This window comes from Trichomycterus rosablanca, chromosome 2, assembly GCF_030014385.1.
Source record: "Trichomycterus rosablanca isolate fTriRos1 chromosome 2, fTriRos1.hap1, whole genome shotgun sequence".
NCBI lineage: Eukaryota > Metazoa > Chordata > Actinopteri > Siluriformes > Trichomycteridae > Trichomycterus > Trichomycterus rosablanca.
Window position 1 is genome coordinate 47,960,415 of NC_085989.1, and position 20,009 is coordinate 47,980,423.

The 20,009-nt window shown below is 43.1% G+C and overlaps 1 protein-coding gene across 2 annotated transcripts in view; it reads left to right on the forward strand.

Moving 5' to 3' along the window:
- Positions 1-20,009, forward strand: part of LOC134334430 (RNA binding protein fox-1 homolog 3-like) — a 177,951-nt gene that overhangs the window by 131,753 nt on the left and 26,189 nt on the right. For both annotated transcript variants that reach the window (XM_063016747.1, XM_063016741.1), the window contains exons 8-10: positions 4,732-4,864; positions 9,142-9,181; positions 11,993-12,051. In XM_063016747.1, the coding sequence (XP_062872817.1) occupies positions 4,732-4,864; positions 9,142-9,181; positions 11,993-12,051 (232 nt within the window). The remainder of the gene's footprint in view (positions 1-4,731; positions 4,865-9,141; positions 9,182-11,992; positions 12,052-20,009) is intronic.

Here is a 20,009-nt window from a genome sequence, read left to right on the forward strand (position 1 = left end):
CGTGAGCTCATCAGGGCGGACATGGGCGGCATACGAATGGTCCCTCGGGTCTACCAGAATCAATCTCTGGGATCTGTGGCTGAACCGCGTCAGACCTAATTCGGATAAAATGAAGAAAGTCTCTTTTTACACGCTGCTGTGTGTCGCTGTTGCTTCAATCACAGGTCTGTTTTGTGCTTCTAAAAATAAAGGAAAGAAGTGATGGCGAATGACGAGTGGTGGAGGAATACAGGGAGCAAAGTGTGATGCTTTCTATGTGTTTAAGCTCTGTGTGAGAATCTGATGCTGCCTGGTAATAAGAAGGCTTTACGCATGTCGCAGGAGGCATGTGCTAGTCTGCTGCCATCCTCAGCCAGCATGTGTGCTGTGTATATGGCTGTGAGGTTTGCGAGAGCAAAAATTCTGCAACATTGATTAGAGTCTTTCCTAAGCAACTTAAATTACCAAATAGTCAAGTCAAATTTATTTATATAGCGCTTTTTACAATGAACATTGTCTCAAAGCAACTTTAGAGAATCCAGGACCAACAGACAAAAAGCCCCTACTGAGCAAGCTGAGGGCAACAGTGGCAAGGAAAAACTCCCCTGTAGTAAAAGTCCATTGTAAGTTCTGGACATTTTCGGTGCAAACATGCCAGGTTTCCATCCCATCTAGTAGGAGCAGCATTGTTGGCACTGCATTCTCGATTATGATATGTTTGTGTTCATAAAGGCAAAGTACATGGAACAGTGGTCTCTTTGCCAAGGTTTAAGGGCAAACAAACTAACCTCAAATCTTAACATTTATGAAAATGGTCAGTTATGATACACAAACCACCAAACACAAGTCAGCCATGAGCAGAGGTGTCACCAATCACAGTCAAGCAAGCTGTACATTCTCATAGAGCCTGCCATCCAAGTAAGAACTCTCAGCTCTGAAACTGGCACCTAAAGCTTGACTGAAGTTTGTTGGTGCTCACATAGCCAAAAAAAAGCACTAGTACCGGCTTCTAGGCACAGTGGCCTAACGTGCAAGTCCGTAGCAGAGACACTGACCTGGCCAGGCTTCCACACAAACACTTTTGGCCGTGTCTGAGGGAGGGAAGGTCAAACAGGGTCTTTTACAAATGCTGCCGCTGCAATACGCAATCTCCAGGGCTGGTTCGGACCCCTGAGCGAGCAAGGGATGGGGGTTGAGGTCACATGACGCTTAGCATGGCTCTCTGTGCGCAATACTGGCAGGTGATAAGAAGTGGTCGCAGATTGGACACGTGTGGTGATCCGGCTCTCTGTGATAAGATCAGGGATTGTACAAGCGGCTGTGGACTCACAATTAAAAATATAGGAAAAATTTACTTGACTGTGGACAGTGTCACTCAAAGCAATCAGATTCAATTATCGGATTTACATTTGCAGCATTTAGCAGACGCTTTTATTCAAAACGATTTACAATACTTTGACAGTATTCAAACTAAGCAGTCTAAGCAACTGAGGGTTTAGGGCCTTGCTGAAGGGCCCAACAGTGCCAACCTGGCAGTGGTGGGGCTTAGTCCAGTACCCTAACCACTAGGCTACAACTCCCACATCTGACTGGGGGCTGTCCGTAAAGCTGCTGCTGCCTGTGCTAGTCATGCGCTGCCTTGCCAGTATAAACGCACCACTACATCCAGCCTGTAGGTGTCAGTATAGTGCTCTCTGAGAACATCTTATTTGCTGCTTTAACTCATCAAGCAGAAGATTTGGATTATTCTTACCAAACCATCTGAAACGAACAATAATGTGCAATGTGAACGCAGCTTCAGTTTTTGTTTGCGTGTTCGTGTTTCACACATCATTGCGTGTTCATTCAAAGAACAACGCCGGAACCGAGCTTGTACACTAACATATTCATAATTACACACACACACACACACACACACACACACACACACAGCCATAGCTCTTTCTGATTGTATCATAAATCACAGCTAGCGCTTTAGCTCGTAGCAGGCGGGAGGTTCTTGGCTGCTATGATTCATCGGCTGCTAATTTCTCAGCACTTTGCCAAGCTTAAACGGCAGCATATGCTTACCAGCTGCTCCCTGAGAGAACCCCGCTCTACCGAACACGTACACGCGCGCAGACACGTACGCATACCGACACTACCAATCAAAAGTTTTAGAACAGCCCGCTCTCCTCCAGTTTGTATTGGCATTAATGGAGATTAACGTCTCTATGGTGCATCCGAAAATAAACAAAGCGTAGACTTGTTTTGGTAAATTAAACCAAATCCTGATAATAGGATTCTGTTCTTGCCAACGCTGCCGTAGAGGTTCCCATGGACGTGTTGCACTTGTAGGCATGGGCGACATTTGAGACTGATGCCAGGGGGAACCAGTCATCTCAGTCAACTAAATATTTGGGTCTACGTCAGTATATACCATATATAACCTACACAACATGTATCTGAAGTAAAAACCTATATTTATTATAATATAAACCCTGCCCTACCGTACTGAAGTGTACGACTGCGCCCACTGGGCATGGCATCATATGCACCAACTGTTTTTTTCTAAACTGGGGTTGAGACTGTCTTGCAAGATGGTGCCCACCAAAGCTGGGATTGAGTTTGGAGCAGAAGGGCTTGTAAGGCTGGTAATTAGGAACAGTGGTTGTCTAGTGGGTAGAGCTTTGGGCTATCAATTGAAAGGTTGAGAGTTTGAATTCCAGCTCAGCCATGCTGCCACTGTTGGACCCTTAAGCAAGACCCTCAACCCTCTCAGCTCCAGGGTGCCGTACAATGGCTGACCTTGTGCTCTGACCTTGACTTCCAAACAAATAAACGTATTCCATTCTTATAATTGGTGCCTCAGTGACACCTGTCTGTTCAAACTGTTGTTTCTCTATTGACAACGTCAATTGTTGGCTTTTTAAAGAAATAGTCGTCAAGTGTAGTGGGACGTTTAACCATTTCTAGCAATTTCACCAATGTCTAGAGAAAAACGAGATATGTCTAGAGAAAATGTTGATTGTTAGCACGACTCAGCTGCCCTTAGTGTCAAGTTGATCAGTCTTTATTAAAGGAGATTTTATCACCCATGCTTGTAGTTAGGTTTACGTCTGAAAACCATCCTGGTTATTCCATGATTTAAGTTTTCTGAGGTAGCTCTGGCATAGCATGGTGGTTTGTTTTAGGTCATTATCTTGCTATACGATTAACCCCTTATCAACTAGATGTATAGCATCATCGTCTAGCTCCACGGACAGAATGAGTCTGACTTGGATACCGCTCTGTGGTTATAGCCAGTTTATATACCTCTCTTAAAAACACACACGTCCTATAACAGCAGTTGTTTTTGTCACTGATTTATCTTTACTGTTAGCCCTATTTTTAAGTTTTTCTAGCCAACATTAGACATTCGTGTGTGCGTGGTCAGCGAGAATAATCAGATAGGCCTCATGTGGGTGAAAAATGAATTGCTTTAGCTTTAGAAGTAAAAAAAAAAATATTTGTTAATGCCCCTGGTCTATAAGACCTTCCGATCATCAGTTATATGCTGGCGGGGCTTCATAGCCAACGCAACCCTCTTTTTCTTATATTGCCATCTTGACCCAAAGAGGCGACCATTGCAATGTTTAACATAGTTCAGGACCCTCTGGTCTAACTCTGGTTGGTTTGGAATAGTTTCTAACCTGCAGATCAAGGCCATCTGTTAACAATTGAAATTGAGACTTGCTGGGCTAGAAGCTGTTGTCCTGTGAACCTATCATGCAAGTTGTTCAATCTCAGAAACTTTACTTGTGAAGCTGTTGGGAGTCTACCAGACCACTTCCTGGCAGAGCTTTCCCCAGTTTTCAATTGCCTTTAGATGTGTATGAAACTGGACTTAGTGACACCGGGACATTCTTCGTAAATTCTTTTTTAGGAAAAACCGTATGCATATGTGCGCTCTTCTATTGTCAAATGGCTTTACCCCACTATTACAATAGTAATATTAACACAGTCTTTACAAACACTGTAAACAATCAGCACAATTTGGGACACCTGTAGGATTTGTTTGTATCCACTTTTAAAGCTTAATTTACTTCTGTTGCTGCAGAGCAGCCTTGGAACTCTATGGTCTTCTGGAAATGCTGTGTGGAGTCACTGTTTTGGAAGTTTGCTTGGGAATGCTGGGGTACTCTGGAGAGATGTTGGGGGTTATATTGGAATTTTGATTCAGATTTAATATGTTTAGAGTTTGGTTTCACCGTTTTGTGGCTTTACTGAAATTCTACAGTTTTGTTTTCATTATAATTTTTGCTCATAAGAAACATCTATCAAAAAGGACAAGATGTAGATCAGTCATATCATTCACTGCGCCGTTCTGAAACTTCTGATCCTGGCATTGGGAGGGAAGACGGGTAGGTGAACCTCTTCTGTACCACTGGGGGTACCAAAGAGGGTCTGCATGGCGCCAAAACAGCTCTTGTTTTCTATTTCCTGCAACACAAACCTCCCTGTGAGCACTCAGAGAGCAGAAGGGAAGGAGAGAAGGGGAACCGAGAGGGGCATTAGGCACTTTTGGTCTGATTGGGTTCCTGTTCGGTGGAGGGAAATGAAAGAATTGCCCAAAATGGGCTTCCTGGGACCAGGGCATCTCTGATACTTGGTATGGCATCCTGTTTTGGTATTTATCAGATTACAGAAGTTACTGTTACAGAAAGTGAACGTCTGAAGAAGCTGAAACTTTCTTAAACTCGTTCTGTAGTCACACTTTGTCTCTCTTTACAGTAACCGGGTTTCCATATGCAGCCACCGGGGCGGCGGTAGCGTACAGAGGAGCTAATTTGAGAGGAAGAGGACGAGCCGTTTATAACACACTTCGTACAGCTCCACCCCCTCAACCAATCCCAGCCTATGGAGCGTGAGTACTCACCCCAACATCCTCAACACTTTTCTTACATTTGTGGCATTAAGCAGACACTTTTTATCCAAAGCGACTTACAGTTATGACTGAACACAATTTGAGCAATTGAGGGTCCAACAGTGGCAACTTGGCAATGGCAGGGCTTGAACTGGCAACCTTTTGATTACTAGACCAGTACTAGCGACCATTTCCCAGACACTTCATCAGACAGTTTGGTGAACATCTAGGTCAGAAGTTAAAAGCTGGTACAGCATCGATATCCTAGCAGTTACGGTCCCGGAGCAGTAATCAGACGGCCACTGGTTCAAGCCCCACCAATGCCAGTTTGCCACTGCTGCCATGCCATCTTGAGCAAGTGCTCTGTATTGTTACTGTAACGTTATTTAGACTTCATACCTCATCCATCTGTGTAAATCTCACAGCTCCTCCTTCACGCCAAACGCCATTTGTCTTCCAGTCACATGGACGCATGAGCGCATCTACAATCTCCTCTTTCCCATCATGTCCTCCACCCTCAACCATCGCCCTGTTTGGGTTGGATGAGTTTTATTTATATTTACACCGATTGGGCATAACATTATGACTTAACATAATATCCTAATATTGTGTTGGTCCCTCTTTTGCTGTCAGAACAGCCCTGTAACTGTGATGCTCTGTGTATTCTGACACCTTTCTATCAGAACCAGCATTAACTTCTTCAGCAATTTGAGCTACAGTAGCTCGTCTGTTGGATCGGACCACACGGGCCAGCCTTCGCTCCCCAAGTGCATCAATGAGCCTTGACTCTGTCGCTGCTTTACCACTGTTCCTTCCTTGGACCACTTTTGATAGAACACTCCACAAGAGCTGCAGTTTTGGAGATGCTCTGACCCAGTCGTCTAGCCATCACAATCTGGCCCTTGTTCAAACACGCTCAAATCCTTACCCTCGTTCATTTTTCCTGCTTCTATCAACTCTGAGGATAAAATGTTCACTTGCTGCCTAATATATCTCACCCACTAACAGGTGCCGTGATGAAGAGATCATCAGTGTTACTCACTTCACCTGTCAGTGGTCATAATGTTATGCCTGGTCAGTGTATATCCAGTTGATTTATCCAGGTTTGTTTTTCATTTGTTATCAGCTGAGGAAACTCTAGGCCGGTTCAGCTCTGACTTCACTGATCTGAATGGCGTTCAGAAACCGGTGGTGACAGCAGGATATTCCGCTAGCGCACCAGCACCGAGATTCTGAACGCATCGGTTCGAATCTCGGCTCTGCCACCGCTCAGCTGGGCACCATCTACTGAGCATAATTGGCAGTGCCTGCAGGGAGGGATGAGCAGAATATTGGGCGGGGTCTTCAAACTTCAAATTCATCTCCAATCTGCTAAATAGAATTAATATATAGTTTTAAACCAAACTCGTCCAACCATGCCTTTATGGACTTGGCTTTGGCACATACCAGACTTGGCACAGTGGTTTTGTTTTAACCCCGGATGCCCCTGTTGACGCAACCCTCCTATTGCTATCTGGGTTTGGGACCAGCACTGTGACTGTTTTGTCCATTCCAGTCTTGGACATTAGCAAACCAGGTCCGTACAGACTCCAGCCCGATAGCACAGCTGAGATTCGAACCCCAGATCCCTGGATCTTAATGGTAACTTTAGCGCTGCACCACTCAAGTACCTCAAGCAAATTATCTATTTAATATATTTCAAACACCCCTTAGCAATCTGTAAAACACCTTAACTCAATCATTTACTATGGTGTCCACATACTTTTGATCATACAGCATGCGTGTGTGTGTATGTGTGTGTGTCGAGGAAACGAGGAAACAATCCAGCTCCTAATATCATGCAAACGGCTTCTTAATATGGAAATGAGAAGCGCTTTATCTGTGATCACATTCAGAACGAGCCGTTTTTTAAAACAGGGTGCGTAGCTCATCCATCTGTGTAAATCTCACAGCTCCTCCTTCACACCACACGCCATTTGTCTTCCAGTCACATGGACGCATGAGCGCGTCTACAGCCTCCTCTTTCCCGTCATGTCCTCCACCCTTCAGGTCACCCCCCAACCATCGCCCTGTTCAGACTGGATGAGTTTTATTTATATTTATATCCAGTTGAACTCCAAACCAGTTTACCTCCAGTCTTCAGTGATCGGAGTGGCGTCCAGTGACCGACCAGGGCTGTCTGATTCCAGTCCTTGAGGGCTACAGGGTTTTGAATATTACCTCATTTATCACAGCTGATTCAGCTTATTAAGTGATTACCGAGAGCCTTATGAGCTGAACGTAGGTGTGAAAACACAAAGCATTGTGGGACTGCAGCCTTCCAGGACCTGAATCTGACACCCTGGGTTACACTGCCTGTTGACTGTTTCATGTAGCTTAGTGGGACAGAAATAGCTTACTGGACTAGGCTGCTGGTTCAAGCCCAATCACCACCAAGTTGCTACTGTTGGGCCCCTAAGCAAAGCCCTTAATACTTGATTGCTCAAACTGTGTTCAGTCATAAGTGTAAGTCGCTTTGGATAAAACTTCATCCACTACATTCTGCAAATGTAAACGTCATGTCAGTGTTTCCTCTGGTCACTTCGGCTCTCTGAGAAATGTGCAGAAGGTGGACTGGTGGCTCTGAATTGCGCCTATGGGTTGGTGAAGGTGTGGGTATAAGTTGCCCTACGATGCATTGACATCTGTCCAGGGTGTCTGTCTGTTTTGTACCCAGTGTGAATGGAAGCGGTAAGTGGTGATGGATTAATGAATGTAATAAATCACCATGGGATGACACACCTCCAAACCCCTGACATGATTCAGTTACAGACCAGCAGTCATTCGTACCCAAATTGGGTACTGGTGAATAGGGATGTAACAATACACTCTACCCACGATGCAATACAATTCACGATACTGGGTTCACGATACAATTTTTTTCCTGATTTTTTAAACAAAACGAAGTTGAAGACAAATTATGACAAATAATGAATGTTTTTTTTATTTCTGAGGTAGGTACAAACCATGCAAAACAATGCTGCACATTTCCCTTTTAGTGTTAAAAAAATCATATTAAAAACACATAAATAAATTTGGCTGGAAAATCCCATACAACTCTGTGTAGTGACGTCAACCAGGCGAGGTGAATAGCGCCAGCGCCCTCTGCTGTTTAGAGTGAACATCGATTCATTTTACATGAATTACCGATTCGAATCATGGCACATGTGCACTGATTTTTAACAGCCTTGTGGTGCATCGTTACATCCCTACTGGTGAACAGTTCCAGATAAGAAATTGGTACCAGGTAACCGATCGGTTGGGCGCCATCTAGCGGGGACAGTTGGCAGACAAACTGGCCACTAGTCTGCTGTGTGGGAAAAGACAGGATTAAAAAAGTGCATGGGGTTTTCGATGCTGTGTAAGGACCCTGCTTAGTAGCACGAGGTGCCTGTACAGAAGTGGAGGATGCGCCCAGGTGGCACAGCGGGTTATTCCGCTAACACACCAGCGCCGAGATTCTGAACATATCGGTTCGATTCGAATTTCGGCTCTGCTACCAGTCAGCTGGGCGCCATCTACCGGGCACAATTGGCAGACAAACTGGCCACTAGTATGCTGTGTGGGAAAAGACAGGATTAAAAAAGTGGGTGGGGTTTTCGATGCTGTGTATGAACCCTGGTTAGTAGCACAAGGCGCCTGTACAGAAGTGGAGGAGGCGCCCAGGTGGCACAGCGGGATATTCCGCTAACACACCAGCACCAAGATTCTGAACACATTGCTTCGAACACATCTGGGTAACTGGGTGCCATCTAGCAGACTATAATTGGTAACTGGCCACCGTGTCTGCTGGGTGGGATGAAATGGGTGGGGTCTTCAAACGCTGTGTAAGGACCCTAATTGGCAGATAGAGGCGCCTGTGCAGAAAGCATGGGTGAACAGAATGGGTCGGCTAGGCTTGCTCGCAGGTCGAAGGAGGCGTGAGCAGCAATATACCCACCTCAAATGCAATCAGGGGTCCCCAACAGTGGAAGACAGATTGACCACGCTAAATCAGAAAAGAAGTGGAGGAACGTGGAGATCAGTGAGTAACTCTCCATGCGCAAGACTGACCTCAGACGTGGGAATCCACCAAAGTATGAGCAGATTTTTCAGGCAAATATACCCTCCTTAGATGGCATCAGGGTCCCCAGCAGTGGTAGTAAAAAAGCCCCCTGTAGATGAAAAAGCGTTCTTGAATTTCTTGACGTTACACTGATGCAAGTGTGTAATGCATTTCTCATGTCTGTCTCTCTCAGAGTGGTGTACCAGGACGGATTCTACGGTGCTGAGATCTACGTGAGTAACCGTGTGTGTGTGTGTGTGTGTGTGCGTACAGTGTAAATCGACTCCAGTTTTGCTGCAACTTCGCTCTCTGAACCCAAAACCTAGTCGATCTGCTTCGCAGTGCCAAGAAACCCGACGAGCAAATTCTAAACCCCCTCCGCTAACACACACACACACACACACCAACACGCACTTAGAGCTGGCGAGGATGAGGTCAGCATTGGCACTGGCACTTGTCTCGCGCTTCTCTCTTAGCACTATTAAAGAGCCATGACTATCTCACACACACACACTTAAATTACTATGCACACACTGTACTTCACTACAGAAATATCTCACCATTAAAAGTATTTGCACCCTCTAACAGCATCAACAAGGACCTAAAGCTGCAAAGCATCCCCACAACATCACACCACCACCACCATGTCTGACTCTTTCTAATACTGGATGCAGTCGTAGGAATAGTCTACTTCTAAAGAGGTTCATTCATTTTCCAAGGCTGTTTTCCATTTGGAGATAATAACTCTTACTGTGGTTCACTGGAGTCCCAGTCATGTTATTCCGGTCATTTACTTTTACGGCATTTAGCAGCACCTTTATCCAAGACTTACAGTACTGTGACAGTATACATCGATCAGCCATAACATTACACAAACTGTCCATTTTATCAGCTCCACTTAGCATATAGAAGCACTTTGTAGTTTTACAATTACTGACTGTAGTCCATATGTTTCTCTGCATGCTTTATTAGCCCCCTTTCACCCTGTTCTTCAGTGGTCAGGACACTCCCAGGACCACCACAGAGCAGGTATTATTTGGGTGGTGAATCATTCTAAGCACTGCAGTGACACTGACATGGTGGTGGTGTGTTAGTGTGTGTTGTGCTGGTATGAGTGGATCAGACACAGCAGCGCTGCTGAAGTCTTTAAACACCTCACTGTCACTGCTGGACTGAGAATAGTCCACCAACCAAATATATCCAGCCAACAGCGCAATGTGGGCAGCGTCCTGTGACCACTGATGAAGGTCTAGAAGATGACCAACTCAAACAGCAGCAATAGATAAGCGATCGTCTCTGACTTTACATCTACAAAGTGAAGCAACCAGGTAGGAGTGTCTAATAGAGTGGACAGTGAGTGGACACGGTATTTAAAAACTACAGCAGCGCTGCTGTGTCTGATCCACTCATACCAGCACAACACACACTAACACACCACCACCATGTCAGTGTCACTGCAGTGCTGAGAATGATCCACCACCTAAATAATACCTGCTCTTTGGTGGTCCTGTGGGGGTCCTGACCATTGAAGAACAGCATGAAAGGGGACTAACAAAGCATGTAGAGAAACAGGTGGACTACAGTCAGTAATTGTAGAACTACAAAGTGCTTCTATATGGTAAGTGGAGCTGATAAAATGGACAGTGTGTTTAGAAACAAGGAGGTGGTCATAATGTTATGGCTGATCAGTGTATCTCACCTCTAGTGTGTGGCCCAGCCTTTTTTCATATGTGGCCCTTAGTGAAGAAAGTTTGGACACCCCTGGTGTAGAACATTAACATCCAGGCAGGTGTTGGTGTAGGAACTCGACCAGAACATCATGATTTGAATGTTTTTTCTTACATCCAGGCTAAAGTTTTTAATGAGGTCTACAATACCAGAAACACTCGGCATAAACCTGACCTCACCTGCACTGCCAACTCAACCTCCGCCCAAGAACATCCTGTTCAGAACCCACGCGAACTAAAGCACCAACTTAAAAATAGCCCAAGAACACTCAGTCCAAACCTGACCCGACTTAAAGCGTTAATCTAACTACAGTCTAAGAACATTACGTTCCAGTCTGAGTTGACTCACATCACCAAGTTAGGTATCTGATCCCACTACATGAGAACATTCTGTACACGCTTTACCAGAACCACGTCCCAACGTAACTACAGCCCGAGATAATTCTGTCCCAGCCGTTCCAATACGAAGTACCAAGTACCAACTTAAAACTTTTATTTACAATTAATTCCAATCTAAATGACCAATAAATTTCAATCTGAACCACCAACTTGATAACAGCCCAAGATCATTTGGTCCCAAACCCGTTCCTTTTCATAGCACAAAGTATCAACTCAAAACTTTCATTTCCAATTAATTCCAATCTAAATTACCAACTTGATTACCACTCAAGAACCTTCTGTCCCAATAAATTTCAATCATATCCACCAGCTTGATAACAGCTCAAGATAATTTGGTCCCAGACCCATCCTAATCTTCAGCTCTGAATGAATTACAGCCCAAGATGATTCTGTCCCAAACGCATCCCGATCCAAAGCACTGGCTCCAAAGCTGACTTAACCTGCAGCACCACGTCTGGTATTAAAACAATGCCATCTGAGTCCTCCCGGGTCAAAGGTCCCCAGGATTCGGTGTTGATGTCTTTTTTGTTGCCCTTGCCTTTTATTCACCAAATTTCCTCTGGACTTCCTAAATCTTTTGATGATATGCACTGTATGAGGTTAAATGTGTAAAATCTGTCCAACTACTACATGTGCATGAGTCCACATGCGAAGTTTAGACCCATCCTTGCTCATAAAGGACTAATCCTTTCCAAAAAGCTCCTTTTACACCCAATCATACCCAAGCATCACTTTTATAAGATGTTTTTTTTTAACATCATACAGTGTTTGTGGTCTTAAATTCTCCTGGAACACTGGCATTTGCACTTGCACTGTTCATTGTGTGTCATATCTCCAAAAATAAGTTTTGTCTGTTATGAGTGGATGAAAGAATTGTGAGTTTGCATATTTATGATGTTTGTCCGTGTGTTCCTGCAGGGAGGCTATGCAGCGTACAGATATGCCCAGCCTGCCACTGCTGCTGCATACAGTGACAGGTACGTACACACAAACACGAAACAATAATAATAATAAAAACAAGCTAATTTAGGGGTTGCCAAACTTGTGCGACCTATGGTTTTTCCTTTCCTCAAGAATATTAAACCAATGGATCATTTAAAAAAACACATGAAATGGCCGCTCAGGTGGCACAGCAGTAAAAAAAAAACACATACTGGAACCAGAGCTGGGATCTCAAATACATCGTATCGAATCTCAGCTCTGCCTGCCGGCCAACGATTAGCCTGTTGTTCAGATATGGGAGAGATGGGAAAAGAGAACTGTCAGGGTGTTGTCAGGTGTGCTGAGCTGCACTGCACTTGTCAAAGTGTAGGTGATAAGATGCATACGGCTGCTGCCCACGTGTCGGAGGGGGCGTGGGTGAGCTTCGTTCTCCTCAATCAGAGCAGGGATCGGCATTGGTGGAGAGGAAGCATGATGCAATCTGGCAATCGGACGTGCTAAAAGGGAGAAAAAGGGAAGAAAATGTTTTTTTTAAAACACAAAAAAACCTCATAAAGGCCGCTCAGGTGGCACAGCAGTAAAATACGCTTGCACACCAGAGCTGGGATTTCGAATACACCGTATCGAATCTCAGCTCTGCCATCCGGCTGAGCTGGGCGGCTATATGAACAGCATTTGGCTGTTGCTTATACAGGGTGAGAGCCGGATAGGGACCTCATAACTGATGCATTTACGACCTCTGCTGGCTGGTTGATGGCATCTACACGGAGTAGAGGAATAATGCTGATCAGGGTGTGGCTCTTCGTGCACAAGGCTGATTTGCATATGAACTCGGCTGGTGCAGGTGAAAAGATGCAGTCGGCTACTGCTCACGTATCGGAGGGGACGTGTGTCTGTTCGCTCTCCTCAATCAGGAGCGGGGGTCAGCACCAGTAGAGCGGAATTGGGTAAAAATTGGACATGCTAAAAATCAGGAGAAAAAGGGAGAAAATGCATTAAAAAAAACTTGTAAATACCTAAAATAAAAATCATTGTGTCATGCTAATAAGACTATTGATGTTAATGTTACTTGTATGTGATAGTGGTGGGCGGATCGATCCAAATATCAATATTATCGATACCAACGTTGGTATTGGTATCGGATCGATACTAGTGTGATGGGATCGACACTTTACTTTTACTTTTTCTCCGCTACATTCATCACGTTTCTCCCGTTTCATCAGAAAGTAAAGATCATGTCTGTAACACCGCTCCTCTCACATCTTACATGCTCACCTCGCTCCTCCCCTCCTGCTCTGCTGTGTTTTGTTGTGGTACCGTCACGTTGTTATGTTGTTAAAATCCTAACAGACATCAGTACACTGGTAAGCATTGGAAGATTGTAAGTTTTTGAATACTTTGCTTTGCAGATACAGAAATTGGGGTGATTTTATGGAAATAATAGTGTAAACTATACGTACGTAAAGTACGGAGCACCTTATGCACATGAATCCATGTTTTGCACTTATTCCATGTTTTGGTGAATGAGAGCTCTTTTCTTTTGACTTTGCGCTTACAAATGTAAACAGAATAGCATCGATTTTTTTATTTTAAATGAACAAGGACACGTGTATTCGGTCACTATTAAAAATGTACAAATTTATTCACCCGGCAAACACAACTATGGGGTATGAGTTAGCCGCTTTGTGTTGATACGCCATGATGGTAACGTTGTGAGAAAGTAAAGCACCAGAAACAAGAAATTGGACCGCTTTAAACATCTGAATTTATTTACAACCCTACTGAGAGCAGCTACTTACAAAAAATGTATGTATTACAATAATACACTTAAATGTCATGAAAATTCATTCAGATTTAGCAATTTGATGATGCATCTACCTTAATTATTAAAAAGTATCGGTATCTGTATCAATATCGGCGATACTGCAGTATCGCACACCACTAGTATGTGATCATTTGTCAGACATCCCAAGTTGCAAAAACTCATTTCAGGGAGGTACCCTCGGACCCGGACCTCAACCCTCCAAGCCCAAAAAAAAAACATAAAAAACCTCTCGCACACACCAAAGGATATGGGTGACAACAAAACTTTTAGGAGCTGCTAACTGAGCTACTAAGCTAACTGTCCGCGTCACAAACACATTGATGTGTACTACGTAGTGCACTAGATAGTGTGAAAGATAATAGATTTATGTTCCCTACATAGTGCACTAGATTGTATATTAGAAAAGAATTTATGTTCCTTACTTAGTGCACTAGATAGTATGCTAGATAATAGACTTATGTTTCTTACATAATGCTTTAGGTAGCGTATTAGTTAACGGATTTAGGTTCCCTACATAGTGCACTAAATTGTATATCAGATAACGGATTTATGTTCCCTACATAGTGCACTAGGTAGTATTTTAGATATGAATTTATGTTCCCTATGTTGTGCAATAGATAGTGAATTAGACAATGGGTTTATGTTCCCTACACAGTGCACTAGATTGTATATCAGATCACTGATTTATGTTCCCTACCTAGTGCACTAGATAGTGTATTAGATAACGCATTCATGTTCACTACATAGTGCACTAGAAAGTATAACTAGATGATGATTTGTGTTCCTTACATAGTGCACTAGATAGTGTATTACATAATTTATTATGTTCCTACATAGTGCACTAAATTGTATATCAGATCACGGATTTATGTTCCCTACATAGTGCACTAGACAGTATATTAGACGATTGATTTATGTTCCCTACACAGTGCGCTAGATTGTATATCAGATAACGGATTTAATACGTGTGCGCGGTTGTGTCGCTCTTGGCCGCTCGTTCTAGATTCCGGGAGATTCTATCTGACTTTCGGGCATCAGGGAGCCGCTGTGTATATGTGGGAGACTCCCGAAACTTCCGGGAGACCTGGGATGTCTGATTTGTAGACACGTTGTACATACATTTTGAAAAAATAAATCAGAAATCTCAGTTCAGAATAATCTGGTTTAACATAAAAGCAAATATTTGTCAAGAATTTCTGAGAGAAATTCATTTTAAAGCATTGACTTGCATTCAAAGTCAATAAATCAGTCTCGCAGTAATAACGCTCCTCTTTAGGCGGTTTACATGAAGTATGATGACACATCATCGCCATCTATTGGGCTGACACGCTTATTTTGGTGTTTTAAATTCTTTTGGTAGAAGGAAAGACTTAAAACACAACGCTTTGATGTAAGGAGGAAACCATGATTAAAAAAAATCCATATTTGTATGAACACGCCCTGAAATATTAAGCTTTATTTATAGGACTGTGCATTAGTAATTGAGTGTGTCACTTGTGATAGCGTAAACACACTGCACCTTTCATCCTCTCCCCTTATTGATAATGTTAAAATCGATCCACATCGCGACACACCAATCAGGAGCAGCGGGACAAATAATGCAGAGGAATAGTGCTTTTCCCTCAGGACTGATTTCCCTGCTACTCCTACTAGCTCATACGTCTTCCTCCTATATAAAGTAATTTAGCCCCGGTCACAGACAGGGCCATTTGTTTTGTTTTGTTTCTCCTCTCCCTCTGTATTTGTTTTTGTTCACGAATAAATGTCTCGGCCTCGCTAATCGATGAGCGCAGTCCCCGTTTTAGCTGAACATTATCGGATACGTGGGAACCTCTGTGAAGATTTTAGCCGGGTTTTATCCTGGTTGTTTGTTTGTTTATTAGGATTTTAACGTCATGTTTTTACACTTTGATTACATTCATGACAGTAACGGTCGGTAGTTACTCATTACACAAGGTTCATCAGTTCACAGGTTTAATATCAAACACAGTCATGTGGGAGGAAACCAGAGCACCTGGAGGAAACCCACACATGCAAACTCCACACAGAAAGGACCCGGACCGCCCCACTTGGGGATCGAACCCAGGACCTTCTTGCTGTGAGGCGACAGTGCTACCCACTTATCCACCATGCCGCCCCAAACAACCAAATAAGCTGAAATTCAGAACATACCATGTGTCACGCAGCCGTCGTGTCTGATAAACAAAAGTGTAGACTTTAATACGAGGGATCTTCAAAAAGTTTCCACACTTTTATATTTTGGTTGGAAGCGGTGAGGGTGGGAGGAGTAGTAATTGGTCGTGTCTGAGAGACTGAGAGACGCTTATAGTCCGAATTTAGCTCCATCTGATTTCCACCTGTTTGGACACTCAAAGAAGCGTTAAGGGGGAGAAGATTTTCATGTGGTTATGATGTAAAAGTAGCAGCGCATCAGTGGTTAACCAAAAACAGTTTTTGCTGATGCTGTTAAAAAGTTGGTACGATGCTGGAAAACTGCATCGGAAGGTGAACAACATGTAGAAATGTGATGGAGTTTTTGACATTCTTAATAAATAGAGTTTTTAAAAAAGTGCGGAAACTTTTTGCCATCCTCTTCTGCGGACCCTCATGTTTAGAGCAATTTCTACTAAAGAAAATAAAGAAAATGTATTAGAAGCTCTAGCACCGAAAATTTCCACAGGAAATTTAGGACTGGACAAAATAATCCCAATAATTTAGTAAGAACTCTTTAAAATGTTGGCAATTGAGGTGAATTAGAGACACTAAATTGTCCATGACTGTGTTTGACATTAAAACCTTAAACTGATGAATCTTGTGTAATAAGTAACTACCGTTTCCTGTCATGAATGTAACCAAAGTGTAAAACATGACGTTAAAATCCTAATAAACAAATTAACACAAGAACTTAACACAGGAACTATTACATTTAGCCTGGGTACCGTAACACAGGAACTCTAGAACAGCCTTTCTCAACCTGGGTGCCGCAGCACCCTGGGGTGCCGTCTGGCTTCGTCAGGGGTGCCGTCAAAAATATTCTGACGTTACTGATATTGAAAATGAAATAAATTTAAAATACAAAAAAGTCAACTTATCATGAAAATGTAGACGCCCCTTTCCCCATGCTACAACGTGAAACCGGGTTGCGTGCGTTGCCTATTGTGATGAGTCGTTCGTGAACGATCCGATTCTATTAAACGGCTCTTTAAAATGAACAAAAGGAACCGAGTCGCGCCTCTGGGAGCCTTTATAATATACAGTGTATCACAAAAGTGAGTACACCCCTCACATTTCTGCAGATATTTAAGTATATCTTTTCATGGGACAACACTGACAAAATGACACTTTGACACAATGAAAAGTAGTCTGTGTGCAGCTTATATAACAGTGTAAATTTATTCTTCCCTCAAAATAACTCAATATACAGCCATTAATGTCTAAACCACCGGCAACAAAAGTGAGTACACCCCTTAGTGAAAGTTCCTGAAGTGTCAATATTTTGTGTGGCCACCATTATTTCCCAGAACTGCCTTAACTCTCCTGGGCATGGAGTTTACCAGAGCTTCACAGGTTGCCACTGGAATGCTTTTCCACTCCTCCATGACGACATCACGGAGCTGGCGAGACTTTGCACTCCTCCACCTTCCGCTTGAGGATGCCCCAAAGATGTTCTATTGGGTTTAGGTCTGGAGACATGCTTGGCCAGTCCATCACCTTTACCCTAAGCCTCTTCAATAAAGCAGTGGTCGTCTTAGAGGTGTGTTTGGGGTCATTATCATGCTGGAACACTGCCCTGCGACCCAGTTTCCGGAGGGAGGGGATCATGCTCTGCTTCAGTATTTCACAGTACATATTGGAGTTCATGTGTCCCTCAATGAAATGTAACTCCCCAACACCTGCTGCACTCATGCAGCCCCAGACCATGGCATTCCCACCACCATGCTTGACTGTAGGCATGACACACTTATCTTTGTACTCCTCACCTGATTGCCGCCACACATGCTTGAGACCATCTGAACCAAACAAATTAATCTTGGTCTCATCAGACCATAGGACATGGTTCCAGTAATCCATGTCCTTTGTTGACATGTCTTCAGCAAACTGTTTGCGGGCTTTATTGTGTAGAGACTTCAGAAAAGGCTTCCTTCTGGGGTCACAGCCAAGCAGACCAATTTGATGTAGTGTGCGGCGTATGGTCTGAGCACTGACAGGCTGACCCCCCACCTTTTCAATCTCTGCAGCAATGCTGACAGCACTCCTGCGCCTATCTTTCAAAGACAGCAGTTGGATGTGACGCTGAGCATGTGCACTCAGCTTCTTTGGACGACCAACGCGAGGTCTGTTCTGAGTGGACCCTGCTCTTTTAAAATGCTGGATGATCTTGGCCACTGTGCTGCAGCTCAGTTTCAGGGTGTTGGCAATCTTCTTGTAGCCTTGGCCATCTTCATGTAGCGCAACAATTCGTCTTTTAAGATCCTCAGAGAGTTCTTTGCCATGAGGTGCCATGTTGGAACTTTCAGTGACCAGTATGAGAGAGTGTGAGAGCTGTACTATTAAATTGAACACACCTGCTCCCTATGCACACCTGAGACCTAGTAACACTAACAAATCACATGACATTTTGGAGGAAAAATGACAAGCAGTGCTCAATTTGGACATTTAGGGGTGTAGTCTCTTAGGGGTGTACTCACTTTTGTTGCCGGTGGTTTAGACATTAATGGCTGTATATTGAGTTATTTTGAGGGAAGAATAAATTTACACTGTTATATAAGCTGCACACAGACTACTTTTCATTGTGTCAAAGTGTCATTTTGTCAGTGTTGTCCCATGAAAAGATATACTTAAATATCTGCAGAAATGTGAGGGGTGTACTCACTTTTGTGATACACTGTATATATATTTTCTGTGCAGTTCTTATAGGCTGTAATTTAACCATTCCACTTCCATCAGTAGAGGGAATTTATCAGTCATAATAAGAGCTGTTTATTGTCGAAATTTAAATCACTTTCAGTATCGCGGAGAGAGCAAGCGACACACACACAGAGAGAGAGAGCTAACTACCTCATTAATGTAAATATTATAATTTTTATTGTTATTATTTTGCACTTTTTTTATTAATGTTTTATTCTATTTTATATTTTTGCACATGTATCTGTTTTGTATATATTTGTTCTTTTTTATTGTTCTTTTTATTATTTCTCTCTAACTTGCTTTGGCAATAAGAATGTGCTTATTTGTCATGCCAATAAAGCTTCTTTCGAGTTTAAGTTTGAGAGCCGTAACCGAGCTACAGAGAAACCATGCAGACAATGAGCAGTGCTAGTGGTATAATGACAAATAATTGAGAAATAAACTATAAACTTGTTTAATGATGTTAAATCTGATTGGTTCATGACACGTATGTTTTAAAGCAGAAACAAACACAAGCACATCTCTGCACAAGAGAGGATTTTTCTAAAACTTAATGCAATGCAACCACAGTACGTCTCTTCCCTGTAGTGTTTTTGTGTGTTAGCAGTCCGAGGGATGCAGAGTGTAAGTTTTTTAATACATTTTAGACTGGGGTGACTTGAGATTTTGAATACTTTTAAAGGGTGCCGTGACTGAAAAAAGGTTGAGAAACACTGTTCTAGAATATCTTAGGTACTTAAGCAAAAAGCCTAACATTAATGTCTTATCCATTAACCTGAGCTCAGAAAAGCAGACCCTAGACCTTTACATCCCTCGTCCAGAGACGTAAAATTGGGAATTTAGCTTAAAAACTAATGGATTTTAGCCTGAGAAATCTTTGCCGATTTTCATTTCATTTTCACTAACTGCAGTAGGTCTGGATACCCAGAAAACACTGAGCGCAAGGCAGGAATACTCTGGACAGGGCGGCAGTTCATCACAGGCAGTCATGTCGGTGTAGACGCCCAGCCGTCAGATGCCGTTCTAACCCGGATCAAAGCGATGGTGGGCTGACGTAATAGATCACTGCGACCATTTGAGCACCCTCAAGATCAGGAATGCAGCTCTAATCTAGGAAATTACCCCAGCGATCTAAATCCAGGGATTTTACCCTAACAGCTTTAACCTGGGAATGTAATCTGAGGATCTGGATCAGTTTTAATTAAAGTCATAAATGTCATTTACAGAGATGAATAACCCTGCAAATATAACGTTATCATG